The sequence below is a fragment of the Dermacentor silvarum genome, chromosome 2 (assembly GCF_013339745.2).
Source record: "Dermacentor silvarum isolate Dsil-2018 chromosome 2, BIME_Dsil_1.4, whole genome shotgun sequence".
Classification (NCBI taxonomy): Eukaryota; Metazoa; Arthropoda; class Arachnida; order Ixodida; family Ixodidae; genus Dermacentor; species Dermacentor silvarum.
Genome location: NC_051155.1, coordinates 60825055 through 60843751, shown reverse-complemented (window position 1 = coordinate 60843751; position 18697 = coordinate 60825055). Strand labels below are relative to the sequence as shown.

The following is an 18697-nucleotide window of genomic DNA, read 5'->3' as shown; positions in this document are numbered from 1 at the left end:
TATATAGTGTTGGGAACGACCACATCCGAGAGAACGGTTGTGAAATCATTAAAGGACCAAAACGCAAATTCACGGGCTTTATTGACGTAACATGGGTTGGCAACAGTGGCGTCGTCAAAAATGCGAGAAAGCAGAATGGAATCAGAAGTCAAGGAGGTTCGATTAAGACAAAAAATAGTTTAAAAAAAAAGACATGGTGAGATATCACCGAGCGTTACTTCAAAAGCAAGAGATCTAAGAAAGTAACGGCATAGTCAGGAGAAACGCATGTGAAACATCATGTCCATTTAACAGTCGAACAGCCCGGAAAACGTTGAAACCGCAAGACATTGTGAGATACATTTCTTTCTTTAGCTATAATAAATGCCGGGCTACTCGTTGGGGTAAAGTGATGGTTTCTTTATACGCAATCTGGCAGAATAGCAGACGAGAGTGCATTAGCTCAGGTCCACCTCTCTGTCTTTCCTATTAATAAAATCTATCTATCTCTATCGGTAGACTTGTAGCCGGAGCCACAGACTCAAATAAACGAACAATGCGACACTACGCTTGTTTCTCACAGACGTCCTCTTCGTTCCCCGTTACGTACGTGTCCTCCTTGTACCACGCGTCAGTTGGCACTTTCTCTTTTGCAGTATAACCCACTTTTTTATGATCATTGCTTTCCACGGATACGGGCGATTGTGTTACGTTTTCCCAAACAGCCGTACAGGTTCCGGCACAGGCCCCACTTTGAGCGCACGTAACTGCATATGTACTACAGCGGTATGTTTTCCGCAGCGGCGCAGACCTGCTTCACGCAGGGGCCATGTGGCTTTCACGAGTTCGCTATAACGCGTGGATTATCGTTATAGCTCGGGTCAACAGACAGAAACAAGAGGCTTTGGCTAGAGCACCGGCTTGAAACAAAGCAGAGTACTGGACACGTGCCTCGCAGTGTCCGGATACAAAAGGTGCTAGCCGCGCCGCGCTGCTGGAAAAACGACAGAGGAAACCCGAAATGTGCATGAAAGCAATAGATATCTTTAAAAAAAAGTAAGCAAGGGTTTCGAGCACTTACACGGTAAGAAAAAAGAGTAGTAGGAGAGCAAGACCGACGTCTTCATCTCTCTCTTTTTTTCTTTTTTCTGTACGGGCGTCTGTCACCGCCGCTTGCCTAGTGAGTCGTGACATTGCGGAGTGTACCTGAAGAAGAAAGGCAAAGAAAGGAGGCGATAAAAAGCAAGAGTAATTTTTGCGCGTGACTCTATAGTTTAGTTTGTCCTCGTCGCCTGCAAGTTATTCACGGAGCGGAGAACCCACTGGCACCGTTCGCCGGACACATGGCCCCTATACACCGCGCTATCTAAATCGTCCACCTGGCAGGAAGCGTATAATTTAACGGCACAGCGGACAGAGCGCGCTCCCGCCTTGTCTATAATTGCGACCGGGGCGAGCTAACGGAATTTCTTTCGCCGGCGGCGGCCTTGCCATGCAAATAGCGCCGTCTCAATGTGCATGCGCGATTTGTATATATAACCGAACGCCGCGCGCGCAAGCCAACTAGCGTGCTAGAGCGCACGTTGCCTGTGACGAAAAATTGGATAAGAAAGAAGAAGAAGAGTGCAAGAAGAAGCAAGAAAGAAGTGGAGGAAGGTCTGCGGGGACAACAAGCGGAAGGAAACGACCACGCACGCACGAGGGACGGGCAGAATGGCGCACGCCTCTGCCCCAGCTGAGTTGACATCGCGTAGCCGACGAGTTATTTTTGTCTCGTCTTTAGTCTTCGTTTTTGTCTATGAGTGCGTGTGCGTGCGAGTGCCTTAGCGTCCTAGTCGCTATATCCGTGCGAAAAACTGTTCGCTACGCGGCCGAGCAGAGATTCCTTCGTGCGCGTCGTGTATACGTCTTCGTCTGGTTGCGAACACGGAGGCGTGAAACGGGGCGACAAGTTTGTACTTCGCGTTCATTTCGTTCTTTCGTTTTCTCTCTTTCTTTCTCTGCATTCTCTCCCGCACGTACAGTACGACGACGGCGGTTGTGGCTGCAATCCCGGAGACACAGTGACACGCCGGTGCCGTCATCGGTGCAGCTGCGGACACCTCGGGCCTCGCGACGACTTGTCACTTCCTAGTTCGCGCGCAGACGCGGTGTCGTATGCGGGGAAGTGCCGCGCTAAGTGCGCGTGCGTTGCTAAAAAGCGCTGTGGCCCTGCGCATACATAAGAGAGGTGCGAACGGGTTTGTGCAATCCGCTTTCCTCGTTGACAGCCGTGTTGCGCCTCTTGACAAGTTCTCTTATATTTCTTGCTTGCTATTTGCGTCGGTTTATCATTTTGAGTTTCTCTTCGTAGAAACGTCCTAGCCGTATCTCTGCCAAGAATTACATCTGCATATGCACAGCGAAAAAAGGCATCGGGGTAAGGAAGGGGGGGGGGGGGGGGGGATGTTGCTGTGTAAGCCGTACTACTGCAAGGCTCGGAGAGGGCGAAGTTGGCTTGTTCCTTTCTTTCTTTCTTTCTTTCTTTCTTTCTTTCTTTCTTTCTTTCTTTCTTTCTTTCTTTCTTTTTCTTTCTTTTTCTTTCTTATACACAAGTTCTCAAAAGCGGAGCAAAGCATTTCGTGCACTTCCGTGTGCGTTCGTACTCCTCACGTGCGTTATGCCAACCCAACCGCAAGAGGCCATTCGTGTTACTCTGTCATTTATTTTCACGATGCAGGCTGTAGTACGGTCACGAGGTTTGTGTTTCTTTTTTTCGCCCGAGGAAAGAGCCGCGGAAACTCTCGAACTTGAGACTACGCGCGCAAGCCGGAGACTAAGAGATTACTCGTGGATTAAACTTCTGATGCATGTCGAAATGGGCGAGATTGGAAAGCGCGCGTTGCGGATGAGTCTCGCTTAAAGTAAATACGATGCGTAATATCTTTAGGGTGCGTACGCGGTAAAACTCTTAAGGTGGATATCTCCCTTCCATTCGTATTCAATTACCAGCCAGATTCTTGTGCAGGCAGTCGGGCCTAAGCATTCGTATTATTACGTCGTGCAGGAATGAGGATACAATTGAAACGCATTTGACTGCAGCAACTGGTCTGTCGAGAAAAACTATCGTATCGGAACAAAACAACAATGGATAAATAATTACTAGAAAGGATAGAACGTCGGACTACAACCGGATAGTTTAGGCTATAGCGACAAGTCTGGCACGCTAATTCAGGAGTAAATAATGGTGACGGATGAAAAGAAAAATAGAGGAAACGTGTAGACACTTGCGGGCGCGTGTAATGCTCTAGCATACTCAAGTTATTTTCCGTCGGGCCTGTCTCGCAGGAATGCTTTTTAAGCACCTTAGTTGGGTACAAGGCAGTGCCTGAACACTGCCATGGTCCGAAGGCATCCCGTATAGCTCAAGACGCATGTCGTGTCGCATGTGTTTACAGCGTTCCTTAAGACATATCTTGAGGCCCTGTAAAGCGTCTACAAATACAAGTTACGTAGTCCAAGTCCTCGTCAACACCACATATGGAACATAGTGCTCGTAGTAGACAAATTATATTTATATCGAAATATTAGCGCCAAAATTTGGCATGGGTGCGAAAGAACGCTCGTGTCGTGTTGTCTAATCACCGTCCTTGCTTAATTCCTAACTATGAAATTTCAGCATGAGTATGCGTGTCAGCTTGCTCAGTTTACCATTCTTCTGAAATGAATTTTCAATGAATAATGTCCTATCTAAGGGGCATTCAAGCGAATGTATATGACACGTACGAACACGCCTACTTTGACCACGTGGCATATGGGAGTTGCAGTGAGAGAGAGATAAATGAGATGCGAAAGGCAGGGAGGTTAACCGTAAGGTATAGATATCCAGTTTGCTACCCTGCACTGGGGAAGGGGAGACAGAAAGATAAAGAAAAATGCACACACGTAGAAGGAGAGTCGGAGTCTAAACGATTGTGCGGCCTGTGCTGCGGCTCTAGATCACACCACAGGCTACGTTGCGAGCGCCACGCAACGGCTGGCGCAAGCGGCACTTCGTCACTTCTTGAACATGTTATCACGGCGGGCTTGAACGAGTTCTTCCCGGTTGTTCGTGCTCTTCAACAAACGGAATGGTGCATGGGTAACGGTGATGCTAAAGCATATTCGGCGTCGATGTCAAGTCGTGATGGCACAAATTGAATGGCACTTCTCATGGCAACTGCCAATGGCGGGAATTGTATGAAAATTGCCATTCAATTCCCGCCCAGTTGTGCGCCTGCTTCGAATAACCACCCATTGATGGGAAAAAAAACAACCTCTAGGCAGCGTCCTCCAATGTGGGGCCATCGCGTTCCTGGGTGCAGCCGCTTTTCTTCCTTAACTAACTAGGAATCTAGCAGACTATGTAATGCCGCCAAGCTAACCGATACATTCTAGCTTTTCTCTGAAGCCGTGGAGCTCCACGGAGGAATGTACTAATCACTACCTTATTAAAGAATCCCTGACCACTTGCTTCTACCCTGATTTCCTTGCGCGGGTACTACCCTCCTACTAAGAAAAAAAAAGAGGAAACAAAACGCTGTGCCCAGACCCGTTCAGTGCTTTGCGAATGGGTTGTACCCATGCACTAGCGCATTCGATCGTGCGTTCGCGCGTGTCCGAGGTATTTCAAGAAGTGACCATCGAGCGAGCATCTGTCATCGAGAAAGCCGAGCGTTGAAAATAGCTGGAGCCTCCGGCTGGCTGAAATCGGTATGGTTTATCGAGCACTCGCCACCGTTATGAGGGCGTGGTATGCCTTGGTGCCGCAAATGCGTGCAATCAGTATCACCATCGTTAACCGAATGAGGCCAACTGCAGAACGGAGGCTCTTTTCAATACTCTTCAATCAATCCTTATTTACGCCATCCTCGTCTCGCATATAGTTTGCGGTTCCTAATCTGGTCGATCTATCGGATCTCCCGCCCCCCGCCCTACCTCCTCCCTGGGACGAGCACCTTCAAAGCTGCCCCTTCGAGGTCCACCTTATTAAAAGAAAACTGATGCTCCATAAACACCGCATCCAAGAATACCGTACGATATACAGGGTGTTCGAAATTAAGTTTTACGGAATTTTTAGAAATCGCCTGTTTCAAGTAGCATAATTCTTACCGTTGAGCTGGGTTATTCGATGAGGCGGACATAAGCAGCACGAGAAATCGAAACACATATTAAACTAATTAACAAAAATTCACTCACCAATGAACTTCTTAGTTAATTACTTTACGACGCATATTGCAATTTATGAATTGTAGCCGGCGAGCTTGTCAGGCTCGCCGGCTACAATTTCACTTGGAATCAATTTCAGTTGGAGCATTTCAGTTGGAATGAATTTCCTGAATGACACCAGTTTGGAGATATGCGCCATCAAACTCGCCGTAAAATTGCACTGTTGTTCCACTTAATGTTTTACCAAAATTCTGTTTTACACATTGAATCACAAAAGTAACTTGAACGCCCATGTATTTCGTCCCACACTTAGGGAAATAGTATTTCGAAACTGGTGTCTTCCTGGAAATTCATTCCAACTGGATACGCCTGACAAGCTCGCCGGCTACAATTCGTAAATTGCAATATGCGTCGTAAAGTAAGTAACTAAGAAGTTCATTAGTGAGTGAATTTTTGTTAATTAGTTGAATGTGTGTTTCGATTTCTCGTGCTACTAATGTCCGCCTCTTCGAATAACCCAGCTCAACGATAAGAATTATGCTACGTACCTGCCATAGGCGATTTTTAAAAATTCCGTAAAGCTTAATTTTGAACACCCGGTATACTGTGTGTCGCAGCTAACGTTAGCCAAGCTGTTTAACGAAGAAAAAAAAATATTCAAGGAACACCATGCAAGATGAAATTATGATACATACGGTACTCGGTCGTCAGAGGTCTGACGACCAAACACCGTCGGTCTAATAATTGTATCTTGCACCGTGTTTTTTCTTTCTTCGTTGTTTATAATTTTTTTCTTAAACAGCATGACTTACGTTAGTTAGGACACCCCATAATATACGACGGGTGCTTGTATAGGAAACTATGGGACGACTTCGCAAAGCTTTTTGTTCGCTATCGCTTTTTACGACTGGCCGGTCGCCTTCGCTAATATATGTCTAGCATAAACGATCAGTGGCTGAAAAATTGCACTGGCCAGCAATTGTAGGTAAGAGATTTTTTGCGAATATCGGCATTTATGATTATCTCTGGGGTTTTTCGATGCAGGTGATATGGGCGTATGCCGCTTCATACAGAGCAAAAGCTAGAACGTTTCGTCACGGAAGTGCAAGCCAATTGTTATGCAGGACATGTTACTGCGAAGGTTACTGGCGAATGGGAATCAGCACTTACGAACACGAAGCTTTGTCAATTCGGTCCGAGAAGTGTCGAAAGTGCAGGCGAGCTTGCGTAGCATTGTGAAGGGTAAAATAGCGCCATACAGCTGGCAGAGAGAAGAGGTCTGCTACATGGGCAAGAGGCCTCTGGTTTTCTTTTTGCTGAATAAACTTTCGAAACAACAACAACAGAGTACAGAGAGCAATACGAAACTGAACACGAGCTAGTTTCATGCAAAACGAAACAACTCGCGCTGTTTCGTCTTACGCCTCGTATACCCGCGAGCGGTTTCCTGGTCCCAGAACTTCGACAAGGCGGGTTCCAACAGTCAGCTCAGTGGGAAGAAAAACACGACGGTTGCTGCTCGCCACGCAGCCTCTGTGAGCAGACAGACACAACAGGCTCGCCGAGAAAAGCAGCCGAGCATTTCCCACGCCTAAGCGTCTTCGCACGCGAACACGATCGTGATCAACGGAGAGTGCGTTTATGCCCGTTCGCGGCGACGCACGCATCGGTACCCACGAGTTTTCGACGACGGCGAGCTCGGCCGCAGTGGTTACCACGCCCCGCAAAGTCGGGCTCGGTGCCGAAACGTCGTAAACAGCGGTTTGGCACTCGCGATGACAGCGAGAGAACGCCCTTAATGAAGCGCGTGTGCGCAGTAATTAATTTCCTCCCGACGACGGCGACGTGTAGCGCCCTATAGTGCGCTTTAGGTGGTCGCTAGGATCTCTATAGGAGCGCTGCTGGACCAACGGCGATAGAAGAAAACGCCGTGCTCGATAATAACGGAGATAAGGCGATTCCACCCAAGGCGCGCGTTGCTTATAAGACGCCCGGAGGACATTTCCGGGAGCACAGTACGCGAGGTCTTCGGCCTCGGTATATACAGCGAGCTTTTGTTTGAGTTCGGGCGTGCCTGCGCGTGAGAGCGACGCATAAGAGGAAAAACAAAAATGGGGGGCTTGTTTACGCACTAGCGCATCTCTCGGTGCGTGTTCGAGTGCAGCCGTGCTGGGCGACAATTCGATTCCCTGAGCAGATGTCGCACGCGCGCAGCTCACACAGGGAAAAGCGCCGTCTCCCGATATCCGAAGGCGACAGCGCGCCGCATTATCTGCGAGATCGAAGTTGTCCAGCCGTTTCACTTCTTCACACGCGACGCGGATTTTTTTCACTTGCGTCCTTTTTAAAGATAATAAAAACCTGTCCGGCCGCATTGGCTTAGCGGCTGGGGACTTTCTACTGCTGCACGCGAAGTCACGTGTTCGATTGCAGGCCATGGCGGACGCATTCAAATGGGGGTAAAATGCGAAAAAAAAAAGAAAATTCTGTACTGGTTTTGGGTCCACGTTAGTGAATCAACGCTAATCCGGAGCACCCCGCTTAACCCTTGGGGCCGAATTCACAAAGCTTTTCTTTCGTAAGTGCTTCCTGCCATTGGCTGGCCGCCTTTGCTAATGATATGTGCAGCGTCAGGATTGGCAGAAAATTTATCTTACGAACAATTCAGGCGTAAGAAGGTTTTGTTAATTCGGGCCGTGAATCGTGAAAGTTTGGAATCCGGTCCCAAACAAATATTCGAGAAAAGCGAGAAGCACTTCGAATATTTCTGCATACTATGTTGAATGCAATGTCTCTCCTGCTGAAAGTCTGGTCAGTATGGGCAGGTTGTCAGAGTGAGTGATCGTCCATGGTTACTCAGCCGCAGGTGTCTCTGAGCTGCAGAAACGTTTGACGCCGTCTGATCACTTTGGCACGGAAGGTGCAGGAGTGGCCGTAGGCATCTCGGACCGAGTTGGCTTACGGAGTACGGAGCCACTACCTACATAGTCCCTTCTCCCTGTATAGGCTGCGATATCAGTCGTCACATCTAGTATATTCGGCCATAAACGAATATTCGAAAGTTTCGGGTAGCCAATGATCTAGTCTAAAACTAAAACACTAACAATTAGGTGTCGAAGTTGAAGTTTATTCTGGTAAAATGCATGTACATACAAGGTGGGTATCGTGCAGAAGGAGGTCCCATATTGAAAACACTGTAGGGGGACCTCCTGTAACATGTTACATGAGGTGTAGAACGAAATATTCGCACATCGCCATACTCCGTTGCCAGAGAGCACCATCCGGGCGGGATTGTTTTCCGCTGACCGCGACTATGCGACGGCGTTGGGAGTGCCGAGCCGGGTCGTTTCGATCCGCCGCCGTGCCTTGTAGCTGCGCCGACCTTTCACCTGCGTGCGGATCCTCATTGCCGTGCTATTGTTGTTTCTTACGCGATGCAAGTGGCAGCTAGCGTCGACGGTGGTGGTAATGATTTCCACCGCGAGTTGACCTTTGACACGTCGCTTCCTCATAGAAGACGAGCCCGAGCGATTAGCAGCGGTGCATTGAATAGCCGACTAATGAATAGGTGGTGCACGCTGGCTGTACGTGCTCGCACGTGCGGTCATAAAATTCGTATAGCTTCCTGGGCCTCTTTCATAGCTCTATTTCGACCTGCTACCCAGGCTTTGGCCACGGTTTTTCTCATCCGCCTCGGTCTTCGCCTCTCTTCGCGTGGCTTATTGTGTTACTTGTTGTGAACTGTATTTATGTGAGATTACTTAGCTGTTTAAAAGAGAGGGGGAAGGGATGCGTATAACTCGTACGTTCGAACATTTGGCACGTTGCAAGTCGAACAGCTTGGCGAGTTGGTTGGAGTTTCATATCGATTACAACATGCTCACAAGCGGGCGCACAGGAAGCGCTTACTTAAATAAATGAAATTTTCTTGGGAAGTACGAAGAATAAATTCAAAAACTCAGTGGTTATGGCGTCGTGCTGCTGAGTGCGAGGCTACGGGTTCGATCCCAGCTGCATCCCGGTTCGGACCGAGTCTGAGAACGCTAGCGTAAAATGCTTTGGGTACGTGTATGTCAAAAAAACCCCGGGTGGTCACATTTATACCGGAGTACCCCCCCCCCCCCCCCCCACTGCGGCGAACCTCACAGTGAGATCTTCATTTTGGCTCGTGAAACACCATCATGTATTTTTTTTTTTTTTACAGAAGACCAGCCAACGCGCACGAACAATAACAACAATTCACTTCTACGCAAATAAATGTGACACTCTGAAAAAAAAGAAAAAAAAAGGGGGTCGATGGGATTAACAAGCAGACATTAAGATCCCCCCCCCCCCCACACACACACACATGAAACAGGGTCTCCACATTCTCACGTACGCATTCTTATTCACATGCCACATTAACACAAACGCACATTACCGCAAAGAAAGACTACAGGCGATCACGTAACCTATCCAGTGGGCAGGCATGTGCGCCACGTTGTTTATCGAGCCGTAATCAAAAATGAGTTCGGTACGTTTTACAGCCGAATCTGATTTGGATGGTTCATATCAACCGCGAGCTCGTACATCACCGACACACAAATAAACTTACCCGTTGCAGAGAGGGAAGGGATTTCTTGCAGGAAAAACGGATAAATCGGCCCGAAGTAGTGTCCGAGCTAGCCTGCTACCTCTTGCATTGTTAATATGTGCAATACCAGCGGGCCCGCATCTTCCTTCGATGGCATTTCCGAGGCTATTTAGTAATAATCAGAACACCCTCGAGTGCTCATTGTTTTATATTCTACAGGGGGGAGGCGGATTCAGGGCTGTGCAGCCTTAAAATGTGCCACGATTAAGAGGTCAAGAGATAGAATGGCAAACAAACTGAGAACAGTTATTAACCTGAAGTCCTTCGGGTAAACTGTCCAAGGCGCACTACTGACCTTTACCAGTACTTTATATTTACAGTTAACATTGTTGCACCCTATGATTATGGGGTAGCGATATTAAAAATGTGCCAGAAGAGGCGCGATGAAGCATCTTCGACATTCGGGAAATCAATTGACCTATACGTGGTTGCAAAAACACTTGTGCGTCTATTGCCTCAACGTGCCGGCAGATCATCTCTTAGAGAGATGACAACATTCAGATTTCACCGCTTCAGTACTGCATCCGCTGTGCTATACATACCTCAGCACTACACGGGTCGCGGTCGGTAGATTTTTTCTTTTCTTTTTTTTTTTTTTTTGCCGAAACGGTCGGTCTTTCCGTCCAATTCGAGTAAACGGGTCAGTCGGTGCCTCCCGTCGCGGTAATTTGTTCTGAGGCGCCAATCGAATCTGGTCACTCGGTTGAGTGGTCGGTGGTGTCATTTCTCCGAGCACGACAAAGCCAGAGTCACTCAAGGATTCCGGCAAAGCCAAACAAGGCTCGTCTACAAAGGAAGGGGGGGGGGGGGGGGGGGGGACGTTTCAGCCCGCCGCACTGCAGTCGACGTGGTTGGCTCATACACCGTGACTCATACATTTGTGATGCGGCAGCGCGTTACGGTGCTTTTGTGCAAAACCCTCGACGCGACACGACGAGACGAGGGTGACGGCGGCGCTGTGCCTAAATTCGTCGCCCGGCACCGTGCTCCCGCCACGGTCCAACTGAGGCAAGATGCGCACGAAGGAAACTGTGAAAAGAAAGAAGGTGTGTACAAACGGGCAGGATTGGATGCTAAAAATACCAAGATTAAAAATATGAAGCGCAAGCGAGAAAAGAACGCAGTGTGCGTGTGTTTGTGTGCCGTACCGTCGTGCGGTCGTCCGTTGCTTCCTTCCTCCCTCGAAGCGTGACGGGAGCTTGGCGCGGGTCGGGTCTCCCGGTCACCGCTGCCTCAGACGCCACGGGTTGTTCTTCGTAGCGATGTCCGCGGTTCGTTTGTCTCAACTCTCGCGCCACGCTGTGCAGATACGTGTTCGACAAGCGGGACAATTAACGCTGAAATGCGAACCACCGCTTGTATATGGTCGCCGTTATCTTTGAGACCGTCGAAGTAATGATCGGTATGCGTTAGGATGCGTTAATGGGCCACTGAGAATAGTAAGTTAAGCTGGATTTTTAGATTGCACTTACCGCAACGTAGAGTAGGTTGGTCATACTGTTAACGGAGAAATGGTGAGTAAGAAAATATGCAAAAAGGATCACACTGGTGACTACGCAACCTTGATGTTCCCGCACCAGGTCACCATGAAGTCATGAATTTTAACAGCGGAGCTGTTTATGCCGAGCGTAATCTGGCTGTCGTAGACAGAAAAATGTGGGCCGATCCTGGAGGTAGTGCAGAAAGGGTCCGATCGCAGTGGCACATACCCCTGTGAACTAGCGAAGCTGAGCCTGGCTGTCTAGATAAGCATGGTTGGGTCTACTTAAGCTTAGTCAGTCATCGATAGCCAATCAATAGCTAATCGATCGTTGATCAATAATCAATAAATTCCGGAAAATGCTGGGGATGACTTGGTAGTGCTTAGCCTAGCCCAAAAGCTAGGTGCCCATCAGCTCCGCTGTCTCTTTAGCATTGCGCCTGCAATGCAAGCTACGCTAATTTTTCTTAAAGTCCCTGGGCGTGATTATTCGAGTATTTACCCATAAGCAAGCATCAGGTTGCTGTTTAAAGGAGCCACTTACTCCAGCTAGCCAGTTTCCAGAATTTTTTCAGAAAAAAAAATTGCCCATATAATAAGTGAAATTGCACCCAAATGCGTGACATCACATTGACGTTACATCATTACGGTTTGGGCTCGAAAAAAGAAAAGCGAGCTTTAACCACCATTTCCTCTTCTGGTGTCACCGTTTTCCCCACCAATTGCATGCACATTTAGTCTAGATTTCGCGTTGCTCTATTGTACCATTTCAATACAAGCCACGTTCACGGCATCTGACTCACCTCGTTAGGCAAGCTAATATCGCGCTATAGAACCACGTAACAAAAATTTATTTTTCTGATGGACTGCACACCATAGCAATCGCGGCGCATATCAAAAGCGTTGGCTGTTAATGACTGAACGACAGATAGTGTTTAACGTCCCTAAGCGACACATGGGCAACCGAGAGACGTCGCAGTTGGCAAGCTACAGGTGAATTTTGTTTATTTCAGGTTCGCTCAAGTGCGCTTGAATATTAGCACGGGTACTTTCGGGCGTTCTACTGCATGGAATGTGGCCACCGCTGCCAAAATCCAATCGTTGATATCGTGCCCAGCAGCAGAACTCCGTATGTTCTTAAAAACGAATTTGTGAAGTTTGTGCACTATCTGCAGAATTTTAATAGACGGCTTTTACTTTCTCTAGACTCCTTCTTTAGTCTATGTAAAAGCTATCGACTGTATAGGATATGTTAACCAGACGCTTTTCTGATCAACATCCCTGCCTTCTCTTTTTTTCTCTCTCTCTTTCTCTCTTTCTCTCTATCTCTATATAGACTGTATATCAGCAGCAGTATCAATAAGCCTAAATTTCGAGTTCTACTTATTATAAGAATACTTACAAACGTTTGCTTTCACTGTATCGAAAATATGGGACCGAAAGTGCGAGAATGCAAGTCCATACGTGATCTATAGACATTGTACAGCAGTCATAGAAAGACATTGCCAACATTTCCGATATCATGAAATAAATCAAATCAAATTAACATTTACATGCCTTTCTATGGACTGTCTAAGCACATTTTTGCAAGTACTCCTGATTATTATTGATCACCTGGGGTTCTTCAACGTGGACCTAAATCTAACTAAGTACACGAACGATTTTTGCATCTCACCTTCATCGAAATGCGGCCACCGCGGCCGGGATTAAACCCGTGACCTCGAGCTCGGCGGCGCCACGTCACAGCCACTGGGCATGACGGGTTTCGCAAAACAGTGATCGCACAGGTAGAAAATGTACAAACACTCATTCCGTTCAAGTAACGAGAACTGGACGAGCTGGAATATGTTCTTTTTCGTCCTTGCCTGTTGCTGCGCTGACAGATGATGAGCTCATTCTGTTCACTGGTGGCATTTGGTTGTGGGCTCACCGGTGCCGTCATTCGGCCTGCTGGCATTTGGCAAGCGCGGTGTTGTCCAAATGTGTTGCTTATACGCGCCTGTGTTGCACGCGGAGGTAAGCCCGAAAGGGTACAAACGTTTCTAGACTGCAAGAGATCAGGGAAAAGGTTATTGCTTCATCCGGCGTCTAAGGCACCTGCTGCTTAGCGTGCACCGGACTGGGACAAACATTAGGTTTTTCTTCACGACCCCAATCTCGCGCTAACTTGCGTATGTAATACGTAAACCGTGGAGCAGATGTCATCAACTGTTATACTTTCTCGAATCGGGAAGGCTTGCCTTCAACCCGGAATGTTCTGTACAATAATGATAAGTTTGCCATCATTGGAAACGAGGCCACATGTCCTGGCCTCGTTGACGGCGACAGCGCATCCCGAACCTACCATTGGGAGGAAGTGGACAGCTCAAATGCATGGGTGCGGTACCGGCGTCTGTAAGAATAGCAATTGAAAGCATAAGAGCGGGTCTTTCGAAATAGGTAAGCAGTCACAGCAGCAAAACCGCGCAGTGACCCAGATACGAGAGAGGTTTTCTGCCATCGGTTATATACTTATAGCCAGGAGACGTAGTTTAATATCATCGCGCGAAACGATGGGCCACGGTAAGTCATGTCTTGCAGCCAACTGTTCATTTGCAGCTGTGATTGAAAAGACATAGCTCGAGTGCTTGCAGACGAACACAACCGAAAAGATGACCGCTTGCATCTTAGGTATCGCGTATTTCTTGTACGTTTCCTGCTTTCCAACCTTCCCATCCGTCCGCTCGGGCTGCGTGACCCTATCCACGAACTAATAAAAATAATCTTAGGCTACGCGCAACGTGGGTTGGTAACGCCCTACTGGCGTACGCAAAACGTTTTCTCAGTGTATGAACCAAAGACTTCCAAGCGGTGTTTTGAGATTGTATAAAAAAATGTAGAGAAAGTGCGAAGGTTTAAGTCCACGGTCTGTTTATGGAGATTCAGGCTGAGTAGGGCTATCTCGCTTCATTTGCTTTACTTTTGCGATGCATCGCGGAATGCAGTTACTTCCTTGTCCTTCTTTTCTCGCTCGTGATCGCGTGTGAAATGTTCATATTATTGCTTCAACCTGCGGGCGCATTCTGTTAGGACACTGTTATTAGCGGTTTGCGTGTCCTAATTTAATCAAAACGCATTTAGTTTCCATGTAGGTGCAGCGTTTGTCGAAAAATATAACGCTTAAGCCTGGACATCTGTCGCACGCACGTGAGCTGTTCCAAGGCAGAAGGCTAGCCATTCGCTCTGAGTTCCCGAGTACTAGCCACGCACAATGCTACTAAGACACTTCCCCAGTATAAGGTAGCAAACTGAATACTTATCTTCCGGTTAACCTCCCTGCCTTTCGCATCTCATATATTTCTCTCTTTCTCTCTCGCTACTAAGACATTTTCAAACGTAAGTGTATGCAATATGTTCGCGCCTCGCAGATGTACCGGCTACTCCTTGACCAGGGAGTCCGATGAAAAGAGAAACACTTAGCAAATGATAAAGCCATAGCAATAAAAAAAGAACGCTTCAAGAACGGACTCTTGTTAAACTTTCAATGGTCATTCGACAACTACTGCTCCAGAACACAAGTTCAATGCATTTCGTGTGAAATCTTAGAACCATAACTGTATCCATCATGAATTTTAACTCTCGTAAACACAGTGTATTCCAAATTCACCATACCTGCTTAACAAGCTTACGCTCGTCGAACTCGAAACGCTAACCGAATGTCTCGACGGAACGCAAGAAAGAACTACGTCAAAAAGCGGTCGTCTTCAGAGCCAAGTAGATATTTTTCGTGTCAAACGTCATCTTGGTTGGTGTTTACAGAAGCGTGACGACACCATATAGTGCGGCGTAGTGTACCCTAATTCTACGCAAGTTAAGTGCAGCAACAGCGTGACTGTAAACACATATTTACTGCGAGGTGGTCATTTTTCAGATACCGGCGTCTATTAACGAGCACCGTTGTAGGGCGTATACCCTATATTCCGCAGCTGAGGACACCGTTTACGACTGGTGTAAACGTTGCGGGTTGGTGTTTACTCGTTCGTCTGAGGTCTGTACTTGAACACGACGTCTACGTGACCGAGTCGTGGCTCAGAACGAGCTTTAAGAGCGGATTCTCGGCAAAAGTGCCCCAACGCTTTTCCGCAGCGCCATAAAACCAGACGGAAAGGTTCGCTATTACACAGGTCACGGCCCGTTAAAATCTTGCGCGCGAAATTCCGGATCTGTCATTTTCTGCTTACATTTAATTACGTACTGCGAGTTCAAGACTTAGGGTAGGAAGAAACAACACCGCCCGACGGGCGCTCTTACTCAGTTACTTCCGTCCTCTTCCAGCAACAAAAACGCAGGCAGGGGTTGCGACAGCTTTTTGTCCTGCGTGTTTCGGGTAGCCCGCCGACAGACGAGCCGATAGTCGGTCGAGATTCCGCCCTCTTCCTTCCCCCGCGAAAAACACGGGCGACCGCTGCGACGTCGACAGGGGTCCCTGAGAACGTAACGACCGGGAACTCCGGTGGCCGTCCACGGATACGACCCCCTCCTTCCCTCCCCGAGGCGCTCGCTTCTCTCTCACGCTGTTCAGGACACTCCGCATCGCGTGCGTCCCGTTGAGAGGACCACGGAACCGACGATTGCCGGCTGCGCAACGTCCGATGAAGGGCATCTCCTCGAAAGACATCGAACACTGACGGCTGAAGAAGGACGCAGTCACGACGGGGACGCCGATGGGGGACGAGCTGCTTGAACTTGGGGAATAGCATTTTGGTGATTTGCTTTCTGAATGTCGTTATGTGAACATTTGTTGCAGTAATAGCTCTGCAAGAGACACTACGCAAATTACGCTGATGTCGGTAGTTTGGCGAGCGCGTGTTATATTAAAAAAAAAAAACTGAGATTTCCATAGCCAACACCGGAATTTCACTTGATAGAACCGGATCGCAACGCTGTTAAATTAACTACCGACGTTACTGCAGGGGCAAATATCTCGTCTGGCGGCTCTGCCTCATAGATCTGCAAAATTAACATTGGAGTATTTTTGTTTAGTTAACGCCAAAAAATGTCTGCAGGACAACGAAGAAGCAGAAAACCGCGTTGAATGTTGGCACGGTCATCCGGACTGAGTCTTTTCGAAGGCTTCTATAGATAAGCGTGCCTTCAACTTCCGTAATACAGATTTTCCATTCCATTCCATGAAAAAGGAATGACAATGTTAGCCGAAAATACCAAAAAGAAAGAAAAAAGCCTGAAGGGGAAAATAAGAAAACGAAACCAAGAGGTGTTGGCGCTTCTGTCGGCAGCCGCAGTCGCCCATCGCCCTGTGGGGAGGACACCACCCGGTGTCACCGGAGAAGATCGGGTGCGGCCTCAACGGCCGAACGTTTTCGACGCCCCGTCGGGAGGAAGAAACAAAACCCGTTGTCGCGCGGAAGTTGTCACTCTGTATCGAAGCCGTGCCAGGTGGCCCTGACTTCCTGTATACCAGCGGGGAACACTCTACGAGAATGGCGTGTCCACTGATAAGATAAAGGCTACACCAGGTGGACGTTCGCTGAGGAGGAAAGGAACGAGGAAAACAAAAGTACTCTTCAGCCAACATATCTATCTTACCGAGTTCGGTGCGTCGCTGTTATGCATCTCAATTAACAACAATGTGCGGTATAGCCAACCGGGCCCAGCGTACCCTAACCGACCTGTCTCTGTCGCTGTGAGCAACGCCGCGGGCCCTGCACGGAGTGTTGTCCCTGGCGTACTTAATGATCTCTAAAGCGTGGGAACAGGAGTTTTGCAAGGGTCAGGCAAGTAAACCTGCGAATGCACATAACTCTGGAGAAGGATTATTTTTTTTTTTTTTTACAAGCGCTGACAACGATAGAGGGAAAGAGAGAGATAGAGATCAGAAAGAAAAAGAGGGAAGGCATTATGGAGAGTAAGGAATAAGCAAACATAAATTCTGCAGGTCCTTCAGGCTATGAATATGTTGATGTCTCAGAAGAACGCGCGCTGTATTGCTGAATCACATGCCGGTGAATCCAGTGCCGTGGTTCTCGCTGGTTCGCTGCGACGTCAAAGAACCCCTGGGCCCAACCCAACGAAGCACACTTAACAGTTCATTATCGATTACCAAAGCTACGTTGTTACGGGAACAAAATGTGATCGTGTAGACTTGGTATATGGTTAATGGCCGTATCACACGTGTACATTCGACAAGCCATTGAAATATATCCGCTTTGTACTTGTAAGCTTGTCAGTGAAGTTGAAAAGCTACGGTTGCTCAGAAGTGGATTACTTGCCGCCGAGGCAACTGAACTAGTGCTATCTCGTATTTGATTTCGGTCGTCACTGATGATTAAAATAAAGCGGTGTTGGTAAGTTTATTGGCCAAAGCGGTCGATGCATGCCCATTGAAAGTAAACATGTCGCACGGCGATAACAAAATGAAGTGCCTTAAAGGCTATGACAAATTTTGGTGGCTTCTCTCGCGATTCGCACGTTTGATAAGTACATAAAAGACGGCATATAACTAACCGCGTTACTGTATTTTTCTTCTTTCTAATCCCAGAGCATCACCGTGCCTGTCCGAATCATCGTGACGGATGCCAACGACAATGCTCCGGAATTCCAAGGCACTCCTTACTTCCTCAACATCAGTGAGGTGCGTACAGCATTTCCAGGTGTACGGATCATTCCAGTGCTGTACCGCATTATCACATATGTGACTAGCACAGAAGGTCGTCGCGCAAGTAGGAAGGACCGTCAACTTTTGGTCCGCACGACACATGCCCTTCTTGCATTTTGCGAGCAAGAACTTGCGTAAGCTCAGAAATTATCGTCATAAAGATATACTAAATGCGGAGATACAGCAGAAGACTGCGTCGTATCACAGAGGTTATCTTGAGGCCAGTAATATCTGCCGTCGTGGCATGCCCTCTTCGCGACAGAAAGCCCCTGCTCCATTTTGAGACATTTTTGGCCTGGCATATACAACCCAAAATATTTCTGGTAACATTTTTTTTTCTGTTATCATATTCGTTTCAGTGGCTTCGCTAGCAGGCGAATAAACGTTTTCCGAGGCCAAGGATTATTATGGCTTCTATGTGTTCGGTATTGGCAGTTTCGCGTTTGGAGCGATCGAAGGAAAAAATGGAGACGCAGTTACGAATATTGCAGAGCTTCTGTATCTTGGAGTGCGCTTTACAGTAACGCGAAACCACTGCCTTCTATACGCAAAGCTCATTATAAGCTTTATTCGCCCGCTCCATATCGCCATATGTCTTGCCGGTGACCTACTTGGGGAGTATAATTATTCTTGTTGGCTGTAACCGTCGGGTAAATTATGACGGCCGGCCGCGCGTGCTCAATGCGAACCCGTGTCCCGGCTAAGCCAGCCAGCTCGCACAACTTCGTTGCCAACGCCCTGTCACCTGGGCGTACCTGCGCAT

The 18697-nt window shown here is 47.9% G+C and overlaps 1 protein-coding gene across 1 annotated transcript in view; it reads left to right on the top strand.

Moving 5' to 3' along the window:
• The window catches only part of LOC119441524 (protein dachsous), a 241647-nt gene that overhangs the window by 193874 nt on the left and 29076 nt on the right, over nucleotides 1-18697 (top strand). Inside the window, exon 5 of the mRNA XM_037706139.2 lies at nucleotides 17818-17910. Within this exon, the coding sequence (XP_037562067.1) occupies nucleotides 17818-17910 (93 nt within the window). The remainder of the gene's footprint in view (nucleotides 1-17817; nucleotides 17911-18697) is intronic.